General features: G+C 40.4%; 1 protein-coding gene across 15 annotated transcripts in view; it reads left to right on the forward strand.

Annotated features, from left to right (window-relative positions):
• Window positions 1–14,777, forward strand: part of CADPS (calcium dependent secretion activator) — a 471,095-nt gene that overhangs the window by 366,301 nt on the left and 90,017 nt on the right. For all 15 annotated transcript variants that reach the window (XM_086367063.1, XM_086367067.1, XM_086367064.1 and 12 more), the window contains 3 exons: window positions 3,750–3,856; window positions 9,689–9,845; window positions 10,680–10,821. In XM_086367063.1, the coding sequence (XP_086223189.1) occupies window positions 3,750–3,856; window positions 9,689–9,845; window positions 10,680–10,821 (406 nt within the window). The remainder of the gene's footprint in view (window positions 1–3,749; window positions 3,857–9,688; window positions 9,846–10,679; window positions 10,822–14,777) is intronic.

Below are 14,777 nucleotides of genomic sequence, written 5' to 3' on the forward strand. Positions count from 1 at the left end.
CATGCCTAGGCCAAAACCAAGTACTGTACACTTTTATGTTTCCTTTATGCGACAGCTTTCTAGTTTAGTTTGCTTTTCTGTTCATTTCTCTGGAAATTTTCTTTAGCATACTAACCTGAGGCTCAGACTCTCAAGTTTGACACCGTAGGTTTTGAGAGACTTGAAAAGAGAGCATTATTTCCAAATGTCCACATTTTTTTTGTCTAGCTCTGTCTGACATATGCAACATTTTCAAATCTCAGTGTCAGCACAAAATAACATTGTTGCATAACATTTTGCATGATGATTTTTTTTCTATGTTATGAGCTTCAATTCTGTTGTATGAAATGTTTACTAAGTATATTGTATTTTTAGTTCCCCTTTGTCAGTGCTCCAGCTAGTACAAGATTGGGTGATAGGAATATTGCAGTATGTTTCCAGATATTGCAGACAGCAGACATGACCCAAAAAAAAAATCATTTCTAAGCACAAATTTCTCCTTGATCTGTGTTGGGGAGATGGAAGAGGGGCTACAGGATTTTGCACAATATTTTCTTTAAAGACAACATCTTAAACAAGTTGACTTTAGTACCATTTGTACTAACTAGTGAGTCAACAATGCAAGTAAGAGGAAAATAAAGTCGTGTCTCAATATAGTAGCTTGATCTACAGATAATGGAATTGTAGCTAATTAATAATAAATGAAAGTCTGGCTATATGGGCCCATTGAAAGATCAAATATTCTACATTCAAGCATACGTAACCTACTTACATGAAATGGTTGCAGGTTAAAGCAAAATTGCAAAAGATTTTATTAAACATACTGTCTGTATATATACATCAGGCATACACATATTTGCGTACAAGTGTACACACTCAAAGATTGTGTGCACATGTACACTTTATGTGTATCTATTGATATATATGGTAGTCAATCTCAGAGCACTGCATATTAAAACAAATCTTCAGGTGATCCTAGCTTATGCATCTTGGATTTCTCCCAACACAAAAATCATTTACATCTTTGAAATAAAAGTACATAAAAATATTGATGGGAATGATTTCCATTACGATGATTTGCATCGTGTGTCATGGACATCTAGAATTTCCCTAGATTCGATAAGTGTTCTGCCCAAAAGGATAGTATTCTCTATTTTGTGAGTAAGAGATTTCAAAGATGTGCCCCAAGTGGGATTTCCTGCAGATTTGTATTAACGTGCAGGCTTGTCTGGTTACTAGAAAATGTATGTAAGTGTGTGATGTGTGTATGTGGGTGTATGTGTCGAATAGGTAATAAGCATAGGATGAGGAATTTGCAAATTGATGTGTAAATGTGAATATCAACTAACAAAAAAGTAGCCTGTGCATATTTACTATCGAAATGCAAATACCTCACTCTACACATATTACCTCAACATATATACACAGTATGTTTGTTAGAAATGCCTGAAAGTCTACTAATGAAATTATAATAGTCCATTTGTGAAATTACAAACAGACCAGGCACCCCAGAAGCACAGGTATCAAACCCGTCACTCAGTCTTTCTCCAGGTATTATTGCTGTGGACCAGGCAGTGAACTGTCAGCCCCTGAGCTGTGCACATTACCTTATCTGGGTGGTGGAGACTCTCTGCCTAATCTGCAGATTTATTTCCCCCCAGCTCCCACCTTCAAACCCCCACCTTCTATGCAGCCACACTTCCACCTGAACCTGGCAGAGACAATGGAGCATTCTGTTGGCCTGATTCCAGAAAGCTCATTTTCACACCAGTCATCAGGCCTTGTTAGAGTGAAACTTGCACCACCTCGATTATCTGACCAACCCCAGCCATTGTTCATAGTTCCCATTGGCTGGACCACTCTTTTTGCATAGTGTTTCACAGAATTTTTCTTTCTTGTTAAATCCTACATTATTAATCATCTTCCATATATATCACCTATATAACAAATGCACAAAAAATTAGGAGCATATTATGAGAAGCTGTTTGTTTCTCTTCTTTTTAAATTAGCCACCTCCTACCATTTTGTTTACCACTCGCCCGACAAACACACACAACCAACTAGCAGCAGCACAGCAGCCCTTCCTGTGAAGCATTCAGTTACCTTCTCTGGCAAGTGAAACCCTGAAGTCACAGTGGATCTGCTTCAGATGAGGAGATTGAAATAATTTTCAGCAGTCCTTTTGTGCACATGAATACCCTCCTTGTGGAACTGTGCTTCTGCTGCTACTGCTGCTAAGTCGCTTCAGTCGTGTCCAACTCTGTGCGACCCCATAGACAGCAGCCCACCAGGCTCCCCCGTCGCTGGGATTCTCCAGGCAAAGAACACTAGAGTGGGTTGCCATTTCCTTCTCCAATGCATGAAAGTGAAAAGTGAAAGTGAAGTCGCTCAGTCATGTCCGACTCTTAGGGACCCCATGGACTGCAGCCTACCAGGCTCCTCCATCCAAGGGATTTTCCAGGCAAGAGCTGCTGCTGCTAAGTCGCTTCAGTCGTGTCCGACTCTGTGCGACCCCATAGACAGCAGCCCACCAGGCTCTGCCGTCCCTGGGATTCTCCAGGCAAGAACACTGGAGTGGGTTGCCATTTCCTTCTCCAATGCATGAAAGTGAAAAGTAAAAGTGAAGTCGCTCAGTTGTGACCCCATGGACTGCAGCCCACCAGGCTCCTCTGTCCATGGGATTTTCCAGGCAAGAGTACTGGAGTGGGGTGCCATTGCCTTCTCCGAAAGGATCCTAATTGCTGATACACACTGCTGTTACACACCATAGGCTATAGATGACTCAGGCTTCAAGATTTGAAGGGGTCTAAGCACAAACTACAAGTTCACCTGTGAGTTTAGACTGGTTGAATTCAGGCCATTTCATTGGCTTAGGAAATCTTGGTTTCAAATATTACTCTTTGTCCCACCCCAACAGGAAAAAAAAAAATACAGTTCTTTGTAACATAATAACATTGCCAAACATTCATGAATTTAGTCTACAAAGGATAAAACTAAAACCAGAGTTTGGAAACCAGGGATCAGTTTGTTCTTAAGTCCAATAAAAGCCCTTTCAATACAGTAGAACCTAAAATGCATTGTTGCCATCTCACTGATAAAATTTCACTTGTACCAACCAGTGAACAAACCGCTTCATCCAATACTCTACACCCTGTGTTCTTTTAAAAATTCTATCCTGCCTTCTATCTAATGGCCCAGGAACGTCCATTAATTCTCAGTCTCCTCCCTGGACAACTTAAAACAGCTAGACCTTTAAGTCTGCTTTTTTAAAATGAACATTCCAATACCTGTTAAACATGCCGACCTTGAATGAAAAACAGTGCTATCATATTGTTTAGGGACAAAGCCAGGAAATAGATGGAGCAGCAATCATGACTAAGCTTCTGTTACATCATCCCACCTCAGGTAGCACAAACACTGCCTAGAGAAGGATATACAATAGTCCGTTTATGCTGTCTTTAAAGAACATGTGTACAAAATGTCGCTAAATTTGTAATGGGCTGTCATAGTCTTCATACAGCTTTAATAAGCAAATTGGAAGCTGGAGCACTGCTTTTTCTTAGTATGTATTATAATAATGATGGTGATAATAATAATAAAATGGCTTTCTGGTTTGCTCACTACTAATTATGTGGCATTTAACATTTGCATGAAACCTAAAAAAAAAAAAAAAAGGGATAATCTTTGGAATTTCTTATCCACTAGTTCTAATGGCCACAAAATTAGCCCACCACTTTCACTGAATTTTAACACAAATTCTTGTACTACAGAAAATGTAGGCCGGTTAATCACTCCTGCCAAAAAGCTGGAAGATACAATACGTCTTGCTGAACTAGTCATTGAAGTTCTTCAGCAGAACGAAGAACACCATGCAGAGGTAAGCAGGCGCCGGGGGGCAGGGTCTCTCGTTCCTCAGAAGACGCTGCGCGACTGATTCTACTGGCAACTTTGTGAATACGATGTCTTAACTCCCATTTTCTTTTAACTGACCTTGTAATGCGAATGAAAGTGGCAATTTTGCAAGGAGGATCCTTTACAGGGTTGTTTAAAACAGCCAAAAAGTGCGTTGTGTGATGTACATTTCAGCTTGAGTTTTCAGATGTTTCTAGCAACAAGCCAAAGAGGTGAGTATATCTTTGAGATAATTATTCAAGCAGCATATGGTTATTGTCAGGAACATATGAAATACTTTTTGGTCTTTTGTGGCTGTTTCTGTTGCTACCACTGTTGTTTTGATTTATTTTATTTGGTGTGTGGATTGAGAGCCGTCTTTTTGAATTTATCTCCGTAACTTAGTCTGCTCACCCTAGAGTCTTCATTTGTTAATCTCAGATGACCTGGGTTGCTAAACTCAGTGACAGAAACAAATTATTCTGTGTTGTTCAACTTGTTGATTCTCCAACCTACATCTAAATAAATACAGCTTACTTTTTTTTTTAACAAGCCGCTGTCAAAATTATTATTTTGATAATTATACACTGAGGGATTTAGAGGCTAATTCAATCCCAAACCTGTAGGGACTTAAACAACCCAACCCTTCCAAGAAAAGATTCCAAGATTTCATTATGATCAAACTGTTACACCACTGCTTGTTTCAAAACTGAGATTTAAAAGCATTTCTCTGAAAATCGCATATGTAAAAAACCTCACTCATGCTCACTCTTCCCCTCCAATCAGATCTACAAGGGGGGAAAGAGGGCATCAATAAAAGTAATGTCAAAGGCACCTAAAATGCTAATTCCCATGAGTAAATGAAAATCAACAGTATAGTTAAATAATACACCATAAAGACAGTCATCCCAACTAATGCCTGATTGCATATTTAAATTTCCTCCCTGTTTTCTACTGTTCCACTCAATCTTGGCTGATCGTGGCAGGGGAAAGAGGTATGTGACCCAAATGAGTGAGTCAGCCACCTGCTGTCATAGTCTGTGCATGCCCTTCCAGTACCATGTCTTCTAATGGGACTTTTCCCAGTGCCCCTGCTTCCTAACACTGACCCAAGGAATGTAACAGCAATTTCCAGTGGACTGCTTGTGAAATGGGTGGCCTTCCACAGCAGGGTCAATGTGGGTGATTCTCTTGTGCGTGCATGAAGCAATTGATAATACTTAACAATGACTGCGGTTACATCCCAACACACGCCTCCTAGCTGCCTTGACTCTGTCCCCTTAGCGTGTTGTAGCTCCTCTGTCCGTCTGTACTTACCTTCATCCCAGCAGATGAGTACCGAGCCTAGTCACCAGTAGCTAGCCAGAGTGATACTAATCTTCCTCTACAGCTGTCTGTATGTGAACCATATATACAGTATTTATATATAGAGAGAGTGCCAATGAATCATGATGTCCCCCAAACCCTCACTGAGAATGGGGTGAAGACCCCTTGAGGTAGGTACAACTAACTCCAGCAACACCCAGCAAATGCACAGCCAGGAATGAGAAGAGGGGCCACGCCAAACACCCTCCAAATGTAGACACCTTCAAACAGAAAATTAAGTTGGGCTAGAGTTTTTATTCTACTCTATCCTACGTGATGTTCTTTTCAGATGGGGGCACCTGGGGTTCATTGTGATGGTAAGTATGTTCTTTCTGGGTATCTACAGAATCATCCCCAGAGGCATGGAGGGGTCTGGCCAGTCCTTTCCTGATTTGGGTGTTGAGGCTTTTCCCAATATTTCAGACCAGATTTTTGAAGACATGGATACAAAGCAGATGGTTTTCTTTCAGTGAATGATTGAAGAAGGAAATGGACACATATGCTTGATTTAATCAAGTTATTTTCTGAGGCTACTGCAGTCTGAGAAAGGAGAACATTTTCCCAAATGACTCACAAGTGGTACCAAAGAGAAGTTGATATTCCAAAGAAGCCTCTTTTCCCCAGTTTTCCAAAAAGCCCTTCTTCACTCAGTACTAATCACCATCTTAAACCACCCTCATAACCATCATCACAAAAATATTTTAATCTTAGTGTTCAAAAGCCACTCATAAATAGGGCAGAAATAAATTCAGTTCTATTCTCATTTACTGACTTCAGAAGTGAGAAACGAAAACTTTGGCATACTTTGGAATTCAGAGGCCCAGTTTGCTTTTTGATAAATGTAGAGATTTCCGAAATCAGTCCTTTCACCCAGTCACAAAACCTCATTACTCAGTTGATCAAAAATCACCCATCTATGAGCACAGAGGCATTCCCCTCAGCCCTGGTGATTTTTTTAAACTGTCCAGCTGATTTCAGGGTAACGCGTGGTCAAGAGACCCTTGGCTGCAACCAAAGAAGTAAAATTTGCCCTGGCACACTGAGGATGAGAGGATGAGGTTTTGCTGCCAAAAGGATGAAGGATTAAATTTTTCTCCTACTGACCAGTACTCACTGCCATCTTCTCTAGATGCCCAGTGAACTCTAGAAAATCAGTAAGTCCTAAACATGAATCTTAGCTGGACCTTAGCAGTCATGCTGTTTGGTGGCACCACACTAATAAAAGTGACAAATGGGATCGCCTCCCCCACAGAAGTCAATAATCCTTAAAACTACTTTGAATTCCAATATAAAGTAATTAAATATTTCAGGAGAAAACACAACCCCCACCAGCTAAGAATATTGTCATGTGCACACACACATGTAGTATATGGTAGCAGCTGTCACCCAGATCTCTAAATTACAACATAATTCTGCTCTCAGAGCCTAAGTTATGTGCATATACACACCTGCACACACACAGGAATTATACCTTCATGTGCTGTTAACTTCGCTTTCCCAATCTCTCTCTCTATGTATACGTATGTATATGTATATATGTATTGTGGTACACATAGGGGTACATATATACATGTAGTTTGTGTAGAAAATATAGAGTGTGTTCAGTGTGGTTGACCATACCCCTAAAGTATACATCTTTGCCTTTAAATAATGAAAAACGCTGGGTAAGTATCTAGAAACCATAGTACAACTCCTTCTTGTCTTTGGAAAAGATTTCTGAAGATTTTAGACACCCATAGACATGTACAAAAATAGCATTTGCCTGTATGAGCAAGTTTAAAGTAAATATAGATGTCGTTGTTGTTTTATTTTAAACCTTTGCCTTGCCCAGTCCAGGTTCACAGACTCTGTTCATTTGATTAAAATTAAGAAATGGCTTTTTTGGTGATTACTGCTCTTGCCTGAATCTTTTTCTTCTCCTTAGTGAGTCAGGTTTGATTATGAGGTTCTGAAAGAATTACTGTGGGTATAGAAAAATAAACTTGGACTTCACTTCTCCAACAATCCCCTATTTAATCTCTCTTCCTTCACTAGAATACCAGGTTTCTCTGCCAGATATTAATGGTAATAATTCATACCACGGTAGTCATTGTTCTTCATAGGGCTGCCAATCTATGTGATTATTAATATAACAACTGTAGATAATTTCTCAATAATTTATCAGATTCTAACAAGGGACTAAATTTTCTGTAGAGAGTAAAAATGGGTGCTTCTTAAGGCCTCTGGTTTGCAACTTTTCAATAAAGCTGGTAAGAACCAGGTATGAGGTTGGTCTGAGAAAATTTTTATTTTAGGCATTTAGGATTAGTTTTTGTTTTGTTTCATTTTGTGTTTTTTTTTTTTTTTTTTTCTTGTCATCCTAGAGCAAAATTGTGTCTGGGAAGGCATTTCAGTCTCCCCAGTTACTATTTTTTTGGACTCACCCTGAAGATGTAAAGTGAAACAAATAACTAAAGCATAAGTACCAGCCAGTGTTTGGTATGCCTTTGTGATTATTGCAGATATCCTCCATCAGGACTGATGAGAATCAGCCCTCCACATAGGGTTGGGTGGCAGCAGTGGAACTTTAGCAAGTTTGAGTGTTTAGAAGGTCTCTGCCTAGAAGGCAGATGGCTAGGAGAGCTCTGGGGGAGGAGTGGAGGGTTTCTCCCTTGGCTGGATTTAGCCAGGTAGTCAGTGGAACAACCCCCAAACCCCAGGGCTCTCATCCTCAGGTGGTAAAACTGCAGTAAAATCTCATCGATTCAGACCCAGTTCCTCCTAATTTGTGACAACTCAACTTCAGATGTGGCTCTTTTAATTTCTCTTCAGTAAAATGTTTGACACCATCTCAACTTTCTCTAGAAATTCTAAAGGCTTTTCTTCCAAGTTTTATCCCAGGATCTATGAAATTAAAGCTCCCATCTCTTTTACTTCAATTTATAGGTCATTTATCTACAATTATTTGAAATTTTAAAAATACTTTTAAGTTTACCATACGCTTAGCGATAGCCAATCAATGAATACATTGTACTTGGGCTCCCATGTATACACTGCTTTGAAAAGCGGCTAAATGATCGTTCTTTTTTAGAAAGCCCAGTAATTGAGGTGTTTTGCTGACAGACTAGCATCTCTTCTCTTCCCTTACTCTGAATCACTGAGGTTTTACTGTAAGTTAAAATGGAAACAGCAGGTGTCTTATTTCCAGCCAAGCTGCCCTTGCAGAATGGTCCATGACTTGATTTTTTCCATTTAATTTGCAAACCAGCCACATGTTGATAAAGGAGAAGTAAGTAAAATGAAATCTCATGAAAGAAGAGAGGTGGACCCCTGTTCTGCCTCCTGGTGGCTGTTAGAATATCCCCAGATAACTAAGAGATCACAGAAGAGCTTGGCCATTGAACAAACTCTTTTATTTATGGAATTATTTCCATAATCATCTTTCATGTTTTGAAATGCCTTCCCATCTTTTTTTCAATGAATGCTCTGGAAAGTGTTTCCCATGTAAATACTTTATGGCACCGGGTGGGGAGGTAGGGGAATACAAAGGGCTGGCAAATTGTTTTTGTTTTTCTGCTCTCTTTGAAATCAGCAAAAGGGGATAAAAGGGGGGCCTGTTGACACTGCCACTCATTCTGCATGCTCCCTGCCAGAAATGATTAGTCAACATGCATGCATGCCTTTGAATTGCATTCACATCTGGCCCATCTGATGTGAATGTCACCTCTGAGACCCTGCACAATGATTTCCAAGGACCCATGTGCATGAAAATGAGTTACTTCACTGATATTTTTGGTTTTCAATGTACATATGTGTCCAACCCTCAGAAAAGTAAGTCCTAATCTTACTGAGTGTCTCCTAGGTTAAAGCCTGATCTTTCCTATAGACAGGATGCAAAACCAGAGGCTCCCTGCTTAAAGAGATTTCAACTCAAAAGTTTTGTGACAATACAACAATGGTTTCCTTTGCCTTGGTATGAAATAGGAGTAACATTTCTAACATGTAGGGAAAACGTGAGTTGCTGAGCTTGTATGAAACCACAGACAATTAAGCCCCAGATGCGCAGAGATAATAAATAATAATTACCAATTTTCAAGTTAGACCAGCAGAAAACCCATAAACACAGTGAAGAAACTCCCAAATTCTAATACTTTAGAGCAAGAACTAGTCAACAAGAGCGATAAAGAGCATGACTCAAAAGGTACTGAGTTATTGTAAATTGAACAGAAGTTCTGTGCCTGTCATTTCTACAGCTGCGGATTTCTAAAGCAGGCCTGGAATCATGAAAAACATTGCCCTGGACCACATAGAGGCCCAGCTATATCCAAAAGTGCTGTTCTCTTTACAATAAAATTACCAAACCCTGCTGGATGCACAATCAGTCTTTAACAGCCAGGGCTTGACTTCACATCTTAGGTCGGAGACAAAAAGCTCATCACCTCTTTGTCTGTTGTTTTTCTGCCACATCTCAAAGGCCTTCGCGTGGTGGTCAGACTTGATGGTGGAACATGCCGAGACGTTCCTGTCACTCTTTGCAGTGGACATGGATGCAGCGTTGGAAGTGCAGCCTCCAGACACGTGGGACAGTTTCCCACTGTTTCAGCTGCTGAATGATTTTCTCCGGACTGATTGTATGTATCATCTTTGACTGTTTGTCTTTCTTAAGTAGTGTGCAGATAACTGATGACTGAAATGTGTTTATCCCAGGCAGGCTACACGTTGGAAACAGCTCTTCCGAGTTTTATGATTACTTTAAAGAAAAAAAAAAAGGTTACAGCTGATAAAATTCCCTTTCTCCCAGCAAGCATCCTGTTGCAGGGAAGCCCTCTCCTCACTAGGCAGAAAAACCCAAGCTCAGTGAGAAAGGGGTGCCCATGCCCGTGTGTTTTATTTGCTCTTGAACAAGCTAATTAACTTCAGCTCTACACATTTTGAATTTTTAATCAAAAGATGCTTCCTAGATGAAAAACAATTTCAAGCTAAGTAACACCTAAGTGTTTCAGAGTGTCTTAGAGCACCACATAGCCATAAAGTAGACCATCCTCCTCAGAATGATGAAGGGAAGAAGGGATACAGAATTCTTTCTTCCTGGTAACATAAGGGGGAAAAGGGAGCAGGCACAAAGAAAACCTAAAGGAAAAAAAAAAAGTATCACTTTTTGCTTTTGTTGTTCTTTAAGGGGGCTTGCTTTTTTTCCCTTTCCTGGAGAGTGACACAAATGAGTAAAAGGTTTTTGAATTCCGTTATCCTTCCACGCAGATTGAAGCATGGTGCCATTCATGTACCGTTTGCTTTGCTTCTTCTCCTCCTTCCCATCCTCCTTCTTGTCCTTGTCCTCTTCCTCCTCCTTTCTGGCTTTTTAAGAAGCAGTATATTTAAAAGAGAAAACGGTCCTTTCTACGTCAACATTGTATGCTGATAAAGCTACTGTGGATTCTTACTGAGCTTTTGCTTATCTGTTCTAGATAATTTGTGCAATGGAAAATTTCACAGACACCTGCAAGACCTGTTTGCCCCACTTGTGGTTAGATATGTGGATTTGATGGAGTCCTCAATTGCACAATCCATTCACAGGGGCTTTGAGCGGGAGTCATGGGAACCAGTCAAGTAAGGAAACCTCTTTTGATACTCTCGGAGTGTGGGTGCAAATGGCTGGAGAGTCATACAGAAATGGATTAATGGTGTCTTATGGTGTTCATTGTTTACATGGACAGAGAGCAAACACCTTACTCCCATCTACGATGCTCATACCCTCCTTGTCCAAGGAGGGGAGCAGGGAAGAGGCTGAGAAATGTTTCATGAAATGAAATCTTTGTTTTATTGCACAAGATAGATAAGCTATATGGGATGTAAACCTGCCTGTGGTATTTGTACTGTGTACCTTACTCTAGTGGTTTTACCCTTAGGAATTGACGTTTCCCAAAGTGGGTTCCATAGGAGTCTAAGGAGTCAGCAAATTTTTCATGAAAGACCAGATAGTAAATATCTAGGCTTCTCAAGCCACACGATCTGTATCAGCTCTCCGCTCTGCAGTAGGCTAAAGCAGCAACAGACAATAAGTAAATGAACAAGTGTAGCTGTATTCCCCTAAAACTTGTTTACAAAAGCAGGAAACTGGCCTGTGAGCCAGTTTGTCATTTCTTGGCCTAGGCTTTTGAAATGCGCCTCAAGAAAAGGACTTTGTGGCCAGATATGTTTAGGAAACTCTGCATACCCTCCTCATCTACCCAACACCCTTGTCTCCTGGGTAGCCTTAGAGGAGTAGTTCAAAACTCGGAGAGTATAGTAATACAGAAACTTGTTTGCCTGTGCTTAATCTAGAACTTTCTGAATTACTACTTATTTTCCTAGTACGATATCTATCCTATAGGACCAAGAACAGGAAATCCCATAGGTTGTGATTTTGACAGTTGCCATAGCTGCTTGGCAGATAGATCGTATTAGAAATGGGTGGCAGATTCAGTGCCACCTCCATTTCCCAGCAAGGAAGAAGGGCTGTCACTCAAGGCTGCCAGAGGGTCAGTCTCAGACCCTCCCCCCACGCCTTTTCTGGAGAATTGAAGAACTTCTTGAGGGACAGAATTTTCTGATAGGCTTAGAAAAGCTCCAGTAAAGCCTGATAAGAGCTTTGCTCTGTTAGATTCTTTTTTTTTTCTGTAAGAAAACCATTTTGTTCCTTTGGTCCTTTACATCTGTGGGATGTGGCACCCAGCATGGAGTGAAGTGGGGTGTGTACCGCACCCTGTCAGGCACGCCAGAACAGATGTTCAGGAGCCTTCTCTCAACTTGGAAGCCTTGACTTGCACCCTGTCTTTCAGTGGTTTTCTTGAATCAAGACTCCCCTTCTAATATTACACTGAATCAGATTCTGACTCATAAAAGAATCAATGCAAAATAGCTTTTTCAACCCACAACCCCCTCTTTCCACATCTGAGCCACATAAGAAGTCTCTTGACTTGCCCTACTGAGCAGGTTAATAGGCAGTATAGCTCTTCATTTGCAAGTACCAAAAATATATATATATATATATAAATTTTCGCTTATAATTCTCAGGTTTACAACAGTTTCTTAATACAGCTCTGCTGACTTTCAACTCATGAGAATAGAAACGGGACCTTTGATGATAAAGCATGAATGAGTGTATTTTTTTAAATGCTCACTCGAATCAAGACAGTTGTCCCGTGCAGAATGGTTGTGAAAAAAGAAAAGGTTAAAATGAGTAATACTCACATTTTGAAAATAGCAGTGGTCTTGAAATAGCATTTACTTACTTGGGTTTAAATGGTGAAGGCTACTACCATCAGCACACACGGGAGGAAATGATGGGCATCCGGATGTTCCTGTTTCTTAAAGGGCCTTCGAGACAGGGGCCTTGTTCTGCAGTTACTAGCCAGAAGGCAGGGGCTTGAACCTCCGTAAGTGTCTTCTCATCTGTAAAACTAAGTTTTAAAAACGTCTGTACTCAGTATGTGAGGTTTTTCCTGAAGCTCTGTGATCACGTCCCTGAAGTCATTTTTAGCCTGTTCAATTCTTCAGAAACCTTCTGCACCATAATATACATGTGATCAGTCAGAAGTAAAAGTAGACTCAGAATCATTTTCACAATTGGAAGTCTTGGTCAGGGACTGTTCTCACAGGGTGTTTTTAAGGGGTAGAAATAAATAAAATATGAACTCTCAGATCAGTAATTTAAAGATCTGAAAATTAGCAAAGAGTTGATCATTTGTGACTAATAACCTAAAAATAGTTTATAGGGATGTGTTTTTTCCTTAAGTAGCTTTTTTCTCTCCTAAACGGTGCTGTGGGTGGGCTCATGAATATGACTGGTTTATTTAATTCATACTAAATAGTACATGGTTTTCAGAGTAGGTAGAGGTATTGGAAAATGCCAGCTAATACATAAGCTAAATTTAAATTGTCTGAAATCACCCTACATTTTATTAGCTGATTTGTAAACAGAATGTGGATACCACAGAACAGATTTGCAGAATGGCTAGCACATATAAGGGGTATAAAAGGGAGTACAAAATTGAGAGCATACCTATGTGATCAGAAGGAATAAATCGCTCTACTTCTTACCGTGTAAAAAGAAAGTATGCACTTCTATCTGATCGCTGGATAGAGGGTTGATAAAGACGCAGAGATCCTTTTTTTCCCCCGAGTGAAAAATGGTCTTTTTGGAATGGTTTGCATCAGGGTGCTCAAAAATAAGAAGCTGGCTTAGGTAGTGTGCTCAGTCCTCTCTAATTGTGTCACGTGATCCTGCAGCACGCACATGCGCGCGCGCACACACGCAGAAACAAACACCACCGCCTTTCTCTCAAACAATTCTTGTACTCAAATAGTTCTGCTCTTCTACTTTTCAAACGTCATCGTTATAGCGCCTGATTATACCTAAAATGACTGAGAAATGCATTGTAAAACTTTCTCCAGGAAAAACTGGTACAGTTGACTCTTGAACAGCATGGGTTTGAATGGCACAGATCCACTAATACAGGGATTTTTTTTCTGGTAGTAAATATGACAGTTCTGCTCAGAGGTTGGTTGAATCCACAGATATGGAACTGAGGGTAAAGAGGAACCATGGGTACAAGGGCTAAGTATAAACATATACGTGAATTTTTAACTGCACAGGAGTCAGTGCCTCTAAAGCCCCACATTGTTCAAGAATTAACAAAATATTAAAAATGTGAAAGCAAAACAGAACTCTGACAAGGGAATGCTACCAATATATCAAAGTTCCTAAGAAAGGAGTTTAAATATTCTCTATCCTTCAGATTTTCTTCCTTCAAAATATGGTCCTGTAAAAGAAAATAAAGCATCATTATTTGGCTTTCATACAAGTAAAGTCATTTGATAGAAAGGGTGAAATGACTGGTCCTTGTTGCTGCCTTTCTCTAGAAAGGTGAGCTTCCATCTCTGCAAGAAGAGAAAAGGAGCTGCATCCCCATATCCATTAGACCAGATGGTGGTCGTGATTTGAATCTCCAGGCTTTGGTGGAAAATGTCATCCCATAGCTTCTCACCACAGCTGAAGTCAGTCAGGCTCTCGAGGGCAAGCCTGGCTGGAGACCATGGCCCTCTCAGGAGTTCCCATCAGGACACGTCACAGGGCTGCCACCCACAGCTGGGCAGGTTGTTCAGAACCCTTCCAGTGGCCCTGGAGTATGAGCTGCTGGTCCTAGCAGATGGACCGCATTCTACCAGCTTTTAAGAGTTGGTTTGTTGCTGGTCATGTCATCCTGACCTATGTGGAAGAAAACTTAGAAAGCGTGTAATCTAAAGCTTGCAGAAAGCCCTCTGCACTACTCTTTCGCTGACAGATCATCTCCAGTCTCATTTACCAGCACAAGGAATCCACGCTTCACAGTTGCCCCTTTCAGGTCAGGGTGATTCTGAATTGTAGAGCTAAACACTGCTTCTTGATACACGCACACTAGAAAAACTGGGTTTCTCATGTCTCAAAATGCCCTCTCTCTCTCTCTGCCTGAGGTAGACATGTGAAAAGTATTAAAATAATGTCTTTTCCCAGATTACTAAAGATGTCAATATCTTAATAAAAT

The sequence above is a fragment of the Bos grunniens genome, chromosome 22 (genome assembly GCF_055505025.1).
Source record: "Bos grunniens cultivar Pamir isolate PY7600 chromosome 22, Bosgru_T2T1.0, whole genome shotgun sequence".
Classification (NCBI taxonomy): domain Eukaryota; kingdom Metazoa; phylum Chordata; class Mammalia; order Artiodactyla; family Bovidae; genus Bos; species Bos grunniens.